This window comes from Nicotiana tomentosiformis, chromosome 1, assembly GCF_000390325.3.
Source record: "Nicotiana tomentosiformis chromosome 1, ASM39032v3, whole genome shotgun sequence".
Classification (NCBI taxonomy): domain Eukaryota; kingdom Viridiplantae; phylum Streptophyta; class Magnoliopsida; order Solanales; family Solanaceae; genus Nicotiana; species Nicotiana tomentosiformis.
In genome coordinates, this window is record NC_090812.1 from 50666420 (window position 1) to 50681817 (window position 15398).

A 15398-nucleotide genomic window follows, 5' to 3' on the forward strand; every position below is an offset into this window, starting at 1 on the left:
AATGTGCCACCAAAACTTAAAGGTAAGTTCTATAAAGTGGTGGTCAGACCGACTATGTTGTATGAGGCGGAGTGTTGGACAGTCAAGAACTCCCATGTTAATAAGATGAAGGTGACTGAAACGAGGATGTTGAGATGGATGTGCGGGCATACCATGCTAGATAGAATTAGAAATGAAGTTATTCGGGACAAGGTGGGCGTGACTCCTGTGGAATACAAGATACGAGAGAGGTTCGGTAAGGAGGTACGAGAGATTGGTCCTGGAGGGCCTAAGGAGAGGTAGATGCAGGCCGAAGAAGTATTGGGGAGAGGTGATTAGGCAGAATATGGCATTGCTCCAGCTTACCAAGGACATGACCATGGAAAGGAAGGTACGAGGTTGAGAATAAAGGCAAAGGGTTAGGATAGGTAACCGAGCGTGCTGTCTGTGTATTGTCGTATCCCTTAACTTCTGTTATTACTTGTTGTTTCTTTCATTTCGGCTTTCTCATTACAGTACCTGCTGTCAGTTTTGTATTTTTACTTTGGTTTTTCGATTTGTATGCTTGTTGTTGTTGTTGTTTTTCTTTTGTCTTTTCTGAGCCGAGGGTCTATTGAAAATAGCCTCTGCCTTTTTGAAAGTAGGGGTAAGTTATGCGTACACTCTATCCTCCCCATACCGCACTAGTGGAACTACATTGGATTGTTGTTGTTGTAATCAATTTTGCAAATTTAAATCATCATAATGTGCTCCTAATAATTTTTTTGCCCCAAATTCAAGGGAATTATTGAGAAACTCTTTTATTTTACAAAAAGGTAGACATATTAAACAAACACACACAGGAAGAAAAGAAAGAAAGAGAGAAAAGGGCTAGTTTTCTTGATTATGAATTTAACATATTGTTTGGATGTTTGTTATCTATTGTATTATGTCGTATTGTTACTTTAAATACGATGTTTGTTTTGGATGTTACTTAAAATTTATTGTATTGTATCGTTAAATTTGCCGTTAGGTAACGAAGAATTATGCCACTTTATGTAACCGATTTGGTGTGGTTGCGTCGTTATCATGTCTTTTTCTCTCATCTTACCCTTTATTATTATTAAATAATTTTATTTTATTATTTACCCTACCTTTTTATATAATAAATTTATCCCGTATCATAATATTACAAATTTATTATTCTTATTGCTGGTGCATGATATCATGAAACAACGACAAACGATACAATCTATTCAAATATTATATTAATCAAACGATATAATATAATACAATACGATACATTACGAAACGATACGTAATAACCATCTAAACAAGCTTTAAAATATACTTGTTTAAGTAATTTTTTGCCCACATTTTTTTGGTATTAGTATATGTTTGTTATTATAGGCAAAGTAGGAGTAGTATTTTGCTCGAGTTATTAGTATTGTGAACCAACATTTAATAAAGTTCCAAGAGGTTTTGGTTCGAGGAAAGAGAGCCCCATATCCCGGCCACCTCCTTCCGGCGGCACAGTACTCGTCCGACGTCGGCAAGAAGAAGTAACAACTCTCCTACACTTCCTGTAAAGAATGCCGGGGCCCACGACAATGGAATCAGAAGTTGCAGTGGAACCACAATCCATCAAGAAGCTCAGCTTCAAATCCCTTAAACGGTCTCTTGACCTCTTTTCCCCTCTCCATGGTCACTTTCCCCCTCCTGATCCTGAAAGGTACGGTACTCCTTCATTAAACCCCACATCCAATTGAAATAACAAAAAGGGGAATTTTTTTATTGCCCTAATTTTTGTTTTCTTGAATATGATTGTGTTATCTAATTGTTTACCTTTTTAAAAATCTTTTGTGCAGCAAGAAAATTCGAACGAGCTATAAGGTCAGTAATGCTGATTCTTTTGAAAAAGGTTATAACATTCCTGCTAAGTAGATAAGAATAGGAACAAGTTTAGTACTAGATTTTACATTTTAGTGCATATGCTTTACATATTGTGGGCAAGTTGGTGCTATTCATCAAAATTGATGTGGATTTTACATGTAACAGCTAAATGTTGAGTACGGAGGGATAAAAAGCACAGCAGCCCAACCGGTTTCTAATGCCAAAGCGGCTGTGCAGAATCAAGCTCAAAATGCTCCTTCTAATGCCCTTGCTCTTCCAGGTACTCAATCTTCTTGTCAACTTAGAACCTTACATTACACTTTATTGCTACAGATTGAATAGGAGGGCCGAACCTAAAATACTAGTGTATTAGATGATGTGAGCAATTCAATCTATAAAACCCTCAATTCATACATTATATATTCATAGTGACCCACTTATCAAGATTTTTTATAGCGACCTATTTTGCACGTTTCATTTCCATCTCCTGAATGGTTTAATGAAATTCTTCTTGTTATGAAGCTACTCGTATGCCTTGTAAGGCACCTTCTCTGAATGGAAAGATGATATCGTTGAGTAGAAGACAAATGAAAATCGTATTGACAAAAGGAGTACAAAAAGAAATGCATAATTATAGCACATATGTGCAGAACCTTGTCAGCAGTATCTTATTGTGAAATTTTTTCATGAATGCACATGGAGCATTGCACTTGTTACTATTATGAATCTGTAGTTGAGTCTAGAACTCTAAAAAGTATGCATTTGGAGTGAGTTAAAGAGAAGGAGAAACATATTATGAGAAATTGCAATAAGTTTTCTAAAAGACAAATATTGCTGGAATTTGGAACCTGCCGTCGTGAATTATATTTCTCATATGTCCTGTTAATATTCTTTCTCTCATTTGTGATATACATTTGGCTTTTCTTGTCAGGTCCTGAAAATACAAGGGACGAGGGAACCGGAAATGAATTGGCTCTTGGTCCATCCATACCAGCGAAGGGCCCGTAAGTACTTTATGTTCCTTCTTTAGACACCCGCATGCAACCCACACGGACACCCACATAAACCTTGGTTTATTTATTTATTTGGAGGATAGGATGTTGGTAGGGCTCGATACTCAAATTTATACTTATAGTATTGTAAAATTATTTTGCAGCGCTGATGTCAGGTTCCCAGGGAAAAGCAATGCTATTGTTCCTTCTCATGGTTTGTCAGAAAGGTTATTATGCATGGCTTTCTTTCCTATTATATTTCACTATATTAGATGAGATGTTGGTAATATTTTTTAAATTGTATCAAGAAATCTTTTTAATCTGTTGGAGTATCTTTATCTACTAAGCCCTTTTTCACCTCGTCTTCATACATAGGACTAGGGATGTTTACAAATTTGGGGAATAAACTCGGTCTGGTTATGATAGCCCTTTTGAGATCTTATTGAGGCTTTGTAACTAGCAGTTGGAAAGTTTTTAGAAACCACTCAACTATTTGTTTGATGTTTTCCATGCTAAAATAAGAGTATCGAGATGAGAGTGATTGTAGTAATCATGATATGAGTTTAGTTATTATTTTGCTCTGTTGACCTTTTCTCGTTCAATGAAGTAGCACTCTTTACCAACTCATTCAAATATGGTGCATTTTAGACCCAATTTTCTGTGTAGTGAATAAAGTTTTGGCATGGGTATTTACAAGGCTTCAAGTTGTAAGCATGGACCCTCCCAAACAAAGACTTCAAAGTTTTAAGCAGTTTGATAGTGTTTGTCCTTAAGCTTGAGGGGTTGGTTCCATGTGATGTCTGGATATCATCGATTGTCAGTGCTCATATTATGAGATCTCGTTATAGACACTTAAATTGGCATCCTGTAACTGTCTGATGCTGTGTTTATAGTATTTCAGGATTGCCATTTTTCCTCAGTATAAGGTGGGTGTGATTTCAGAAATTATTATGTATGAATATATGGTTATACCAGAATAATGTGTTTTTGCCAAATACTAGAGGAAGGGTACTGTACAAAACTAGATGGAGGGCTATGTCAAATCTGTATTTCAGCTTTCATGTTTCTTAACAGATAATTCAACATTGTTATGATGGCCCTTTTTTGTTGTATTTCCTTCTACTGAGAGTTTAATCAAATGACATGAAGAACGTAACGTGTAACTCGGAGTATACAAATATGTATTACTCGTATATGTATGACTAATGCAGTACCTTGACATAAAAATTTCTGCCCAAGACTCATGTTGATACCTGGTCTTGGCATTTAGCATGTCAAGATTTCATCTTTAGTGCAAGAATTTAGATGCTTGAGTTGGTATTTGGAAGTTTCCATTTTAACAGATCCATAATGATGTCTGTTATGTGTGTTTTTTGAATAACGGTGGTGTCCAAGACAACTCAGGTGTACCTCGACAATTCCACCGGGTACATGCTACCTCCCAAAAGCACAAGTACTGAATAACTCTGCCCACCAAGTCTTGGGCAAATAGGAAGAAATCATCTACTAGTATTTTTTGTTTCTCTTGGGATTTGACTCTAGCTTCCAAGGTTTGCACCCTACTAATTGACCAATAGGCCACACCCTTGGGTGCGTTTCTGTATGTGTTTTTTCTTCTTAACAAAATTGCGACTCTGATCAATCAATCAAGTCAAAACTGCAAAAAAAATTCTTCTTTAAGCCAGGAATCATATCTTGTACTTATGCAATGAATTCTTTATTTTTTTTCCCTTCAGAAATCTGTCAACTGCTGCAATCATGGAAAGAATACCAAGCAAATGGCCTCGCCCGGTATGGCGTGCTCCCTGGAAAAACTACAGGGTAAGATAATTCTGTTGTTGTAGTGGCTGTGTTTCTCTGTTTTGTGTTCTAATATATTTCTTACCTTTCCAAGTTTTCACGTACTGGTTCAGAGTATTCTTTAGCACCTCACTCCAGCTTAATAACCTTCACGCTTGAGAAGAGCAGATTGCCTGAATCAATTTTACCTTCTTACTATTGTCATTTAGTTATTATTTTAGTCCTTAAATTCGGTTGTAACTATATCAATGATCTAGTGGAGGGGGTGAAGCTACACATAATATCTTAAATTTTGCCTCCATCAGATATCACACGTATGGCCTGCTTTTAGGTTACCAAAAAATCATCGCATTTAAGAAGTTCAAATTTTACTTTGCAGCTAAATCTTGAATGTTTAAAACAGTAGAGCCATTTTACCTGATTAAATTATAAACTGATGGAAAATTGACCTCTAAGAAGATTTGACTTCCAAGTTCCTATATTCTGCAGTCTGATCAAAACAGCAAGATAGTGGCCTCATGACAATTATAAAGATTTGTTATTTTGAATCGCAAGAAGTCTTGTTATGTACTAGTCCCATAAAGGATAACTCCTCTATAAATGGGTCTAGTTCATTCAGAAGACTGAAAATAATCCATTTTTATCGTTTTATACTTTACACCTGCACTATTTATGCTGTTGAATAGTCAATGCGGCATGGTATATTATAGATCTAAGCTCTAATGCATGACGTTTCTTAACTGTATAGGTTATCAGTGGCCATTTGGGATGGGTGCGATCAGTCGCGGTGGATCCTAGTAACACATGGTTTTGTACTGGATCGGCAGATCGCACTATCAAGGTAAAATAATTGAGTTTGAAATCCTGACAATTCCAATACCCCACAAGGGAATAAACCTGTTAGTGTGGCTTTTGGAAATGACTTTCTTTGGGAGATGGAAGTGGTCAAGAATCACGGTTTTTCCGAGATGAGACATTTCTCTTTATTTTTTTTTGGTGTCAGTAGAGATGAAACGTTTATCATGTGTACCATAATTTTTAATTTAAAAGCTGCTGTAATATCGGATTTAAGGTGTAAAGGCTCTGGAATGTAACCTCTCTATTTCAGCTTGTACCCTAGACCAGTTCTACTAGCTCCAAACTGTCAGATAAGTGTTGCATCATTCCTCAACAGCCAGTATTATATTGAATAAGCTAGTTACGCTGAAAGAATTGCCGAGATACATACTTTTCACCTTGGACTAAAAAATTGAAATAGCAACGATAAAGAAAGAAATTGAAGTTGTAGTGCTGGTACCAAAATACGTTTCTGAGAGCATGATAACTGAACTGGTTGTTTTTTCCAAGTTCAGGCGAAACTTAATGCACTTTTATGCAGTTTTTATTTGAATGTGGCCTTGATTTTGTTGCTTCGAATCAGTGTTGTAAATAGCGTTCGCCTCAGCGCTAATAGCGTGAGGCGTAGCGATGCGAGCATCCAATGCCTTTTTCCTCGAGCATCCAGCGCGTTGCGTTTTCAAAATAGCGCTCGCCTCTGCCTGTGTAGCGAGAGGCGACTTTAGTGTCGCTTTTTTAAAAGATAAAAGAAAAAGCGCAGGGATTAAAAGAAAAAGACCCACGATTTAGGGCTTTCAGGGATTTCTTTCTTCTTCAAGCTTCAAGCAGTCGAGCAGACCAGCGATTTCTTTCTCCAAGTCGACCCACCCACAGCGATTCTTCTTTCTTCTTCATCTCTTCTGCCATTTTCTTCTTCATCCAAGTCGACCCAGCCAGGTACGCTTCTCTTCTTCTGCCATTTTTTTTCTTTCTTCTTTCTTTGGTCTTCTATATTCTTTGTCCTTTCTTTCTTTCTTCCTTTTTCTTCTTCTCTTCTTTTTTTTTTTTGCTCTGTTTTTTATCGAGCAGCACTCGACAGAGAGCAGCATTCAACTCTGTTTTTGCTCTGTTTTTGACCGAGCAGCACCATCTATTGAGTTCTTAATTTTTGAATTGATATATTTATTAATATATTATTGCTATTGTCGCTTCAAATTTAATATTTTTTTTTTTTGTATAAATTGTCGCTTCACATCAAAAAGGCGAGCGCTTCGCTTCTCGCCTTTCGCCTCAGTGACGCGGGCCCTCGTCGCTATTTGTCGCCACACGCTATCCAAAACACTGCTTCGAATAAAAAAATAGTATGCATGGCCAGCAATGAGGATGATTTAGTTGTGATAATAATATATCTACCTATAAGTATCACTTCTGAACATGAGTCCTGAAAATCTTGGAGGTTATTTGGAAATATTTTGTGTAACTTGATATAAGCTCTAGAGTAGCTAGACAAAGTTACATCACTCATTCCTAAGTTATCAAATGTGTGCTTGTGGAATAAATGCTAATTGGTGAGGACACCTCTTTGCCTGTGTCTTTGTTAGAGCGGTGGGAATTTGTTACTGGTTTTCATTGTCATATACTGATGGCTACGCATAATATTAGGCCTTTCTAATTGGTTTTCCATCAGGAACTAAGTATGTCTTCTTTTTCTGCCATGATACAAGATATGGGATTTAGCAAGTGGAAGATTGAAGCTCACTTTAACAGGGCACATTGAACAAGTTCGGGGTTTGTTCTCTAGACTTTTGTTTGTTCTGAAATTCGATCAAATATTATAACGTGTATGAGGACATTGAGTGCTAACCTAAGATATAGACTGGTGACAATTGGAGTCTCCTTGCAGGCCTTGCTGTTAGCAACAAACACACATACATGTTCTCAGCTGGTGATGATAAGCAAGTTAAGTGCTGGGACCTGGAACAAAATAAGGTAGTTAACAGTGCTGATAGCCATTCATAACTCATGGTTAACGGTTTTTGGTTACATATTTGCTTATATATATATATATTTTCAGGTGATCCGCTCCTATCATGGCCACCTCAGTGGTGTTTATTGCTTGGCTCTTCATCCAACCATTGACATCTTGTTCACTGGGGGTCGTGATTCTGTCTGTCGGGTATCATTACTGAAGCTCTTTATCTTGGGTGATAGCTGATCCTAGTACTGAAGTTTTTAGTAGTTACTACTTCTGTTCTTTCCAAATATAACATTGGTGCAGTTCTGACTTTTATCTTAATTCTATCATGATTTCAGGTTTGGGATATTCGTAGCAAAATGCAAATTCATGCTCTGTCTGGACATGATAACACTGTTTGTTCTGTTTTTACCAGGCCAATGGTAAGCATTCTTTTATAATTGTGTTTAATATTAAATCTCTGTCTTATTTTCTTAAGCATGAGGGCAGGAGACGATACGACAGCCCATGACTTTAGAGTTAGAATAGTGTCGAAATTAAGTCACGATGGCAGCTTCAAAATTCTAGATGCTGGAGCAAATTTGATCCTGATTTGAAATCCTAGTTTGGTAATAGCTGAAATCCTAAATTTCTGGAGCCTTAATCTAGATTGGACTACCAGAGTAACTGATCAAAGAGGAAAATGTTGGACTACCAGAGTAACTGTGGAGAAAAAAATGGGACTACTAGAACACTATACTAACGCACTAACAAGTGGATCAGTAGACTGACTAGACTGAGACAATACAAATAACTAAAGAAAGCAGCAAAAATCATGGGAAGAGCGAACTCCATACAACGTTGGAAAATAGTACTCCAGGCTCTACTACTGCAGGACCCAATCATACTCAAATAAGAGCCTGATTCTGGCTTTTTTAGGGTATACTGCACCTGGAGCAGTGCAAATGAACATAATAAAACCTTATACCATGAAATAGTAGTTGCCCGTTATGACTTCCTCTACCTATTTCAAAACCCCAACTATCTTCTACTTTTTCAATTTCCATAGTCTCTTTGTAATTTTCTTATTTACCAGAACTTTTTCATCTTCGTCTGAAATTAGGTGTTCTCTTCACTGCGAGATTATTAGCAAATTCTTTTGTTTATTAAAGCTAATCGTAGTCTACATCCAGATTACTGTCTGTTCGGAGCAAACTTAATTTAGATTTGGTTTGATCCTAGAAATGTCGGTTTCCTTCAATATGTGACGCTTTATACTTCACATAATATGTACTATTATTGTTGTTACTCTATCCGTTTCAATTTTTGTGTCAGTCTTCCTATTTTAGAACATTCAAAAATGTTTGACACCATTATATCTGTACAGCTTTCCAACTTTCAAGAATTTGAATATATTAGACTAGGCTGAATTCCCAAATAGGCACTCGTACTTGCACATATTTCTATTCCCGGCCCCTCGACTTCACGGTGCTCATCCAGACATCTCTAGCTGATCTAATTCTTTTTTAGATTCTCAAATGGGTGAACCTAATACATTAATAACCGACTTCACATCTTTGATGCTACCAAATCTATTTCACATTAACTTTTTATTGAAGAAAAAATAGAAAGATCAAATCTGTACTGGCTAAAAAAGGGGAAAAAAAGAGGGTCGGGGTTGGGGGTGGGGTTGTAATTTGTAATGTTGTAGGGAAGATATAGAAGTTAAAGACATACCTATAAAAAAAAAATGAAGAGAAGTTACAAAAATTAGGCTCTGACCTCTTGTGGAAACGAAAAACATGTCTTGGGTTGTCTTTTGTAACATGTCTTGGGTTGTCTTTTGTGTTTGGTGTTATTTAAAAAGTAACAAAATCGTTTTCTGAACCAAAATGTTGGGTTTGAAAACCAGATGGTGATGGTCTAGCTAGTAATCAGATGGAATCTGCGAAATGTTTCATATAAAGATATTGTGATTTTATGCTATTTATTTTAAGCTAAAATCTCTATGAGCGCATTTGAATGGCCTTCTATGGATACTTTCTGGTTTAAGATGGGATGACTGGATGTTTCTTGATAAGGAGGATTCACATAGTAGAAACACGTTATGGACTGCCCAATAAAACAGATATACCTTCATGAGACAGTTAGTTAAACCTTAGCAACTACTAATGCTTCCACGTATGTATTCTTTTTAGAAGTGATTTCCGTATAATTAGCACAATTAGGGTGCTGTTGCTGGAAATTCTGTTATTTTAAGAAGCAAATTACTCCCGGGAGCTGGCTCTACTAAAAACATTATGCGAGGTGTCTCATTTTGTTGATGTCATGATCATATGCTAATGACTGTTTTATACTTGCTGTATGGCCTACGTATTACAATGAGATTTCATGATGGGAAGTTTCATTTCAGGATCCACAGGTTATAACTGGCTCTCATGACAGTACCATTAAGTTCTGGGACCTTAGATATGGTAACTCAAATTTCCTTACTGGGATTTTATGCTCTGTTTATTTTATAATGGTTTCAGTTTCTGACTTCCTGTGATTACTAATTGTCCTTGTCTGGCAGGTAAGACAATGGCAACCCTCACACATCACAAGAAATCTGTTCGAGCTATGGCTCAGCATCCTACGGAGTATGTTTACATGGCACATGCTGCTATTTTTATGATTCCCTAACTTCTGCTCGGAGTACGACTACTAATTTTTCTTAAAATTTATTCTGCTGCAGGGATTGTTTTGCTTCTGCATCAGCAGACAACATAAAAAAATTCAACCTTCCAAAAGGAGAATTTATGCATAACATGCTGTAAGTTAGATGACGTGCCATAGAATCTTTACCTCTACATCTTTAATATATCTTATATCATTTCAGTATCTTTATTTCTTTAATTAGAATGTAAGATCATATCGACATTTCTTTTTTCCAGCTCCCAACAGAAAACCATTGTCAATGCGATGGCGGTCAATGATGACGGTGTAATGGCCACAGGAGGTGAGAAATAGTTAATGACACTCCCCATCCGCCCATTCCTCTCATTTTTTGTTCTGCCCCTCCAACCCCTGCTTTTCCTCATTTTGGTTCTTAAGCTAGAGGTCAGTGATGTACTCTGCTGATGCATTGTGTATCTCCTTGTGAAGGTGACAATGGAAGCATGTGGTTTTGGGATTGGAGAAGTGGTCACAATTTCCAGCAATCTCAAACTATTGTTCAACCTGGTATGCGTGTTGATAATTTGATGTTTACTTTTATTGTTGGTCAAGAGGAGCAAAAGGTTTATTCTAGTCCTTACCATGTTTCAGGGTCACTGGACAGTGAAGCTGGTATCTACGCTCTCACCTATGATATGACTGGCTCAAGGCTGATCAGTTGTGAAGCTGATAAGACAATCAAGATGTGGAAAGAAGATGAAACTGCCACACCAGAAACTCATCCTCTTCATTTTAAGCCTCCAAAAGACATTAGGCGTTTCTAGTCACTTCAGAAAACGTTTACTGCTATTCCTTGTTGGCTTATTATTCAGGTTGTAGTCGCACTAAGCATAAAAATCAAACATGCTCTTTGGGTCATTCAGAGCAAGACTTACCCAAGAAAGGCACCATGTTCAGAGTTGATGAAAGTGTTGATTTACATTTGCCTCTTTGTATCCCATCTTGTTATACATTTATATGCTGTCAAGTAGCTATCTTAAAAGCGCCAGTTGAAAATAGCTTCCGTTAATGTATAAATAGATAAAAGTAAAAGCAGAGAAAATTATTGGGTGTTTGTACAACTGAAGTCATTTTTATGAGTCATTTTCATGTTTGTTATAATAAAATGGTTTTGAGGAAAAACATTTTCCATTTAAAGAGGGAAAGTGATTTCCTTCACTTATGGACGTTATTTTCTTAACAAGTATTTTAACTTTTCACTTCATATATCACTTACTCTAGTTGATACTTAGCCATTAATTCTTTACGCATATTTTCATCAGAACTCTCTACAATGTGCCAACATAACTTTGAATATATATATTTTTGTAAAGTATATTTAACTTACCAACCAACTATTAGAATATATTTTTCACGAAAAATGACTTCCTTAGCAAAAATGTCAGTATGACTGGTAAAACTTATTTTTGAGTCAAAATTAGATCCTTTGACTTGGTCCATATAAGCATTAGCTAACCTTTGAATGTAAGACAAACCTCAATACGTTCTTATTTAGCAGGGAACTAAGGTGAACACTATCAAAGCTAACCTTTGAAACTAATCTGGAAACTAATCTGGACAAGGACAAACCGCAGTACATTCTTATTTAGCAGGGAACTAAGGTGAACACTATCAATATGATTACCGTATGGTAAGGATTTGCATTGCTTGGACCCAAGAAACCACCAAAAAAGGAAGGAATGCAAAGGCAAGTATAGTGTTTTTATTTAATGCCACATTTGTAAAGTTTGTATAGAAAAAATTATTTATTGGCATAACCAGCTGTAGTTTAGTAAAAGGCTGGTTTACAAGTACGTATAAACGGTTTGCCCCAGCACTCCAAGTGGGAATATAATTTCGGAACCGACGCCCCTTTGAATGATGGTCACTGTGGTGGCATCATAAGAAGTCTACGACGAGCGCAAAACACAACACGAAATTGATGCTCGCTAATAAAAGATAGTATAGTTTAATTATTATCTTCACAGGGAATGGATTTAAACAATGCTCAAGTAATTTCTAGCTTAACGCTATTCAGGATGATCAAACTTGGTTTGGAATGATTATAAACTACGATTAACTACTAAAGTAAAGCAATTGGTGATTGACTGCAACAAACTAGAGATTACCAAAGTCGGTTTCTTATCAATATGAGGAACACAGGTTTGACATGATAGGTGCACGATTGTTATTCTGGATATGGTACTGTTATATTTCACTCTTGAGGTTCTATTGATTCTCACGAATTCAATAGTGATTAGCTTATACTTCCAATTCAGGCTCCTCTCTCGATTAAATCTAAATCTTTCAAATAAACTAATGTGAAGCGCGGTGAAACTTGCAAGAATCTATTGGTAAGAATGGTCTAAGAGAAACTTCTCTCGAATATTTCTCAATTTTAATTTAAGAGGTAGATCACAAACTCTTTCGATTACTTTAAAGAAGTACCGAAATAAATTAAGGCATGCGTTGACCAATATTCAATATTATGCTCCTCTTCTGATTAAACAAGATAATGAATAAAATCATAACTAGAGTTAAAGCTCTTCCAATAAATTCAAGCAATTAAGCAGTAATCAAATCCATAAACTACAACCAAGTCACCAAATCATGTCAAACCCCAAGGTAAACTACTCCATAGATATGCAGAAAGTAATCACAAAAAGAGTTAAAGAATAAGAAAGTATCAATCTAACGTTACAATCAAAACTCCCGTATTGAATTGATGGAAAGATGATAAAATCATGTGTCTTGTAGCCTCCAATGCTCTCCCAAAGCTTTCCCGGTCAAAAGTCCTTTCAAAAATATCTTTTTGGTGTATTTATACCATGTAGGAGTGGGTCCGGGCAAAACTACCTTTTCCAAGTCGAAACAGGAAAGTACTATGAGAAAATCACACAGACGCGCCGCCCCATGCGGGGCGCTAGTGAAAAAGTTCAGAGAGCGGCTTCTGACGGACAGCAGCACAAAAGCACTGCCGCGCCGCCCCATGCGGCGTGGCTGTGCAGTTTTCACAGAGTAAATTATTTTTGTCCATTTTTGATATCCAGACTTGGCTCCCTACCCCCGAACGCGATCCCCGTTTAATCCCTTGGGCTTTTACTCAGACTTCTAAGCTCCAACTTGTTCAATTTAGCTCACGATTATCTTTTCAACTTGGAATCACTTCCTGCAAGGCATAAAACATATAATAAGTGTAATACACTAACATTTAAGTTCAAACACAAGTATAATGCAGTAATTGGAGTGCAAACTATGATTAAAACATGAGATTCTAGCATACCATCAACACCCTACACTTAAACCATTGCTCGTCCTCGAGCAATCAAACTGCACTTCACATAGAGACGACTTTCTTATCAAACAACTTCCCTAACGCATCATGCCAAGAATTTTTAAAATAGACTAAGCACCATATCATAACATCCTAGCCTCAAGACTCGACTCAAAAATATCACGCATTTTTCACAACCTGCTCACTTACTCTAACACAAAGGTCAAAGACTTTACCTTACCTTCGCAAATCATGTTCTCTCACACAAACAATATAGAGTAGTTTCACATAATAAAATTCATGAACAAATAGGAACTCTAGATAGACAGAATTAACTCACTCTCAGAAATAAAATTCATGTGCCACATAAGACATACCATATGCTTTCTCGTAGGGTAATACTCTACTAATTTAGCTCATTCGGTCAATGATTAAGTAGGACTTTAATTCGTTATAATGTAGGCTACGGGACAGTACAATTTGGATATAGTGACACACCTCCCCGAGCACTTTAATACATACAGTTTCATAATTTAACCCCAGACTTATTTTGAACCAAATCCCAACCTTCACAACATTAAGCCCCCATATCTTTAAGCACAAACAAGACGAGAACTACCACTAGCAAGAGATTAATTTTTCTCTTTTCTACCACATACACACTCTTTTTTTCTTCTTCTTATTTTCAAAGTTCTGATTGATTTTTCTCTTTTTTTTCCCTTCCAATTCCTTACATGTGGATCTCAAAAATTTTCAAACAATGAACCTTTCTCCTTTTTCAATGGTTCAACTAAAAACCCTGACCATACCTCCACTTAGCTTTTACAAGCTCGTACAAATTCAAGTGCTCACGAAAGGTAACATGTTCAAATAGATAGACAATTCAAACAAAGGGGTCAAGCTTGTAGTGTGGTTGCCAAAGAAATAGGAATACAGGCTCAACGGGGCTAACTAAGATATCCATTAATTAGGTGGGTAAAAACATATAATTGGCTCAACAAAGAAATGCCTAAATCACTTCCTAGACTGAACAAGACTACTATTTAGCTTTGCAAACACACGAGGCAAGTTCTAGATATCAGCTGAATATCAAACAACCTCGCACACACATGGAACATAACTCACTTAGGACCGGATCTATCCCGACTCTCTAGTCAAAGAAGTGAACATAACTCACTTAGGACCGGATCTATCCCGACTCTCTAGTCAAAGAAGTTAAGTAGATTCACAATCAAACAATTTAAGGTACCTATCCATGAGTCAAGAACTGAGCTTAGGCGTCACAACTAAGGCACTCACTACTCTCACGGAACAACAACGTCAAGAAAAGTCATCTCCATTTAATACATAGCACAATACTTCACTATTCCTAATAAAAGAAAGACTAGCTACACCCGGTTCAAGCAAAACCCTGGGAAAAGAACCGTGGCTTAAAGAAAAACTAAGGGAAAATTGTTACACTACCTAAGAAAAACAAAATATTTTTTCTTTTTTCTTCGACTTTGATCCCTCAAGAAGGCAGTCGAGGAAAATCATCGTCGGAAAAGTCAAACATTTTTTTTCAATCAAAAGAAACTAAAACAAACACACATATACATATTTACATCCCCCACCTCACACTTTAAATTGTGGCATGTTCCCATAATACACAAATAAAAAGCAAGAGGTAAAGAAAACTTCCCCAATTTATCTAGTTGGGGTCTGAAATGCAGTCGGGATCTCCTTTGCACGCCCGACCCAGTGCACACATCCATGCCGAGAACTTCTTTTCAGTTTTATTTGGGTACGTCCCACACTTATTCATTTGACTCTTTCCAAGTTGCTCCTTTAGGCCCCCATCTCTTTTAATCTTGAAGATCAGCATTTTTCCCCCCACTCTGAGCATGAGTTGCCTTTCCTGAATATCCATAATTGCACTGCCCGTAGCCAAGAACGGTCTTCCTAAAATCAGTGGGACCTCCATATTTTCCTCCATGTTCACCATAATTAAGTTCACATGGAACACAAATTTGTCCAC

General features: G+C 36.9%; 1 protein-coding gene across 1 annotated transcript; it reads left to right on the forward strand.

Annotated features, from left to right (window-relative positions):
• Positions 1-1387: 1387 nt before the first annotated feature.
• Positions 1388-11124, forward strand: LOC104092375 (protein pleiotropic regulatory locus 1). Its single transcript, XM_009597970.4, has 17 exons — positions 1388-1690; positions 1827-1851; positions 2017-2131; positions 2783-2855; positions 3008-3070; positions 4580-4664; positions 5392-5484; positions 7184-7247; positions 7363-7448; positions 7534-7635; positions 7773-7856; positions 9827-9887; positions 9986-10052; positions 10148-10225; positions 10347-10411; positions 10558-10635; positions 10720-11124. Exons 1-17 carry the CDS (start codon positions 1551-1553, stop codon positions 10890-10892), a joined length of 1452 nt encoding a protein of 483 aa, XP_009596265.1. The 5' UTR covers positions 1388-1550; the 3' UTR covers positions 10893-11124.
• The last annotated feature ends 4274 nt before the right edge of the window (positions 11125-15398 follow it).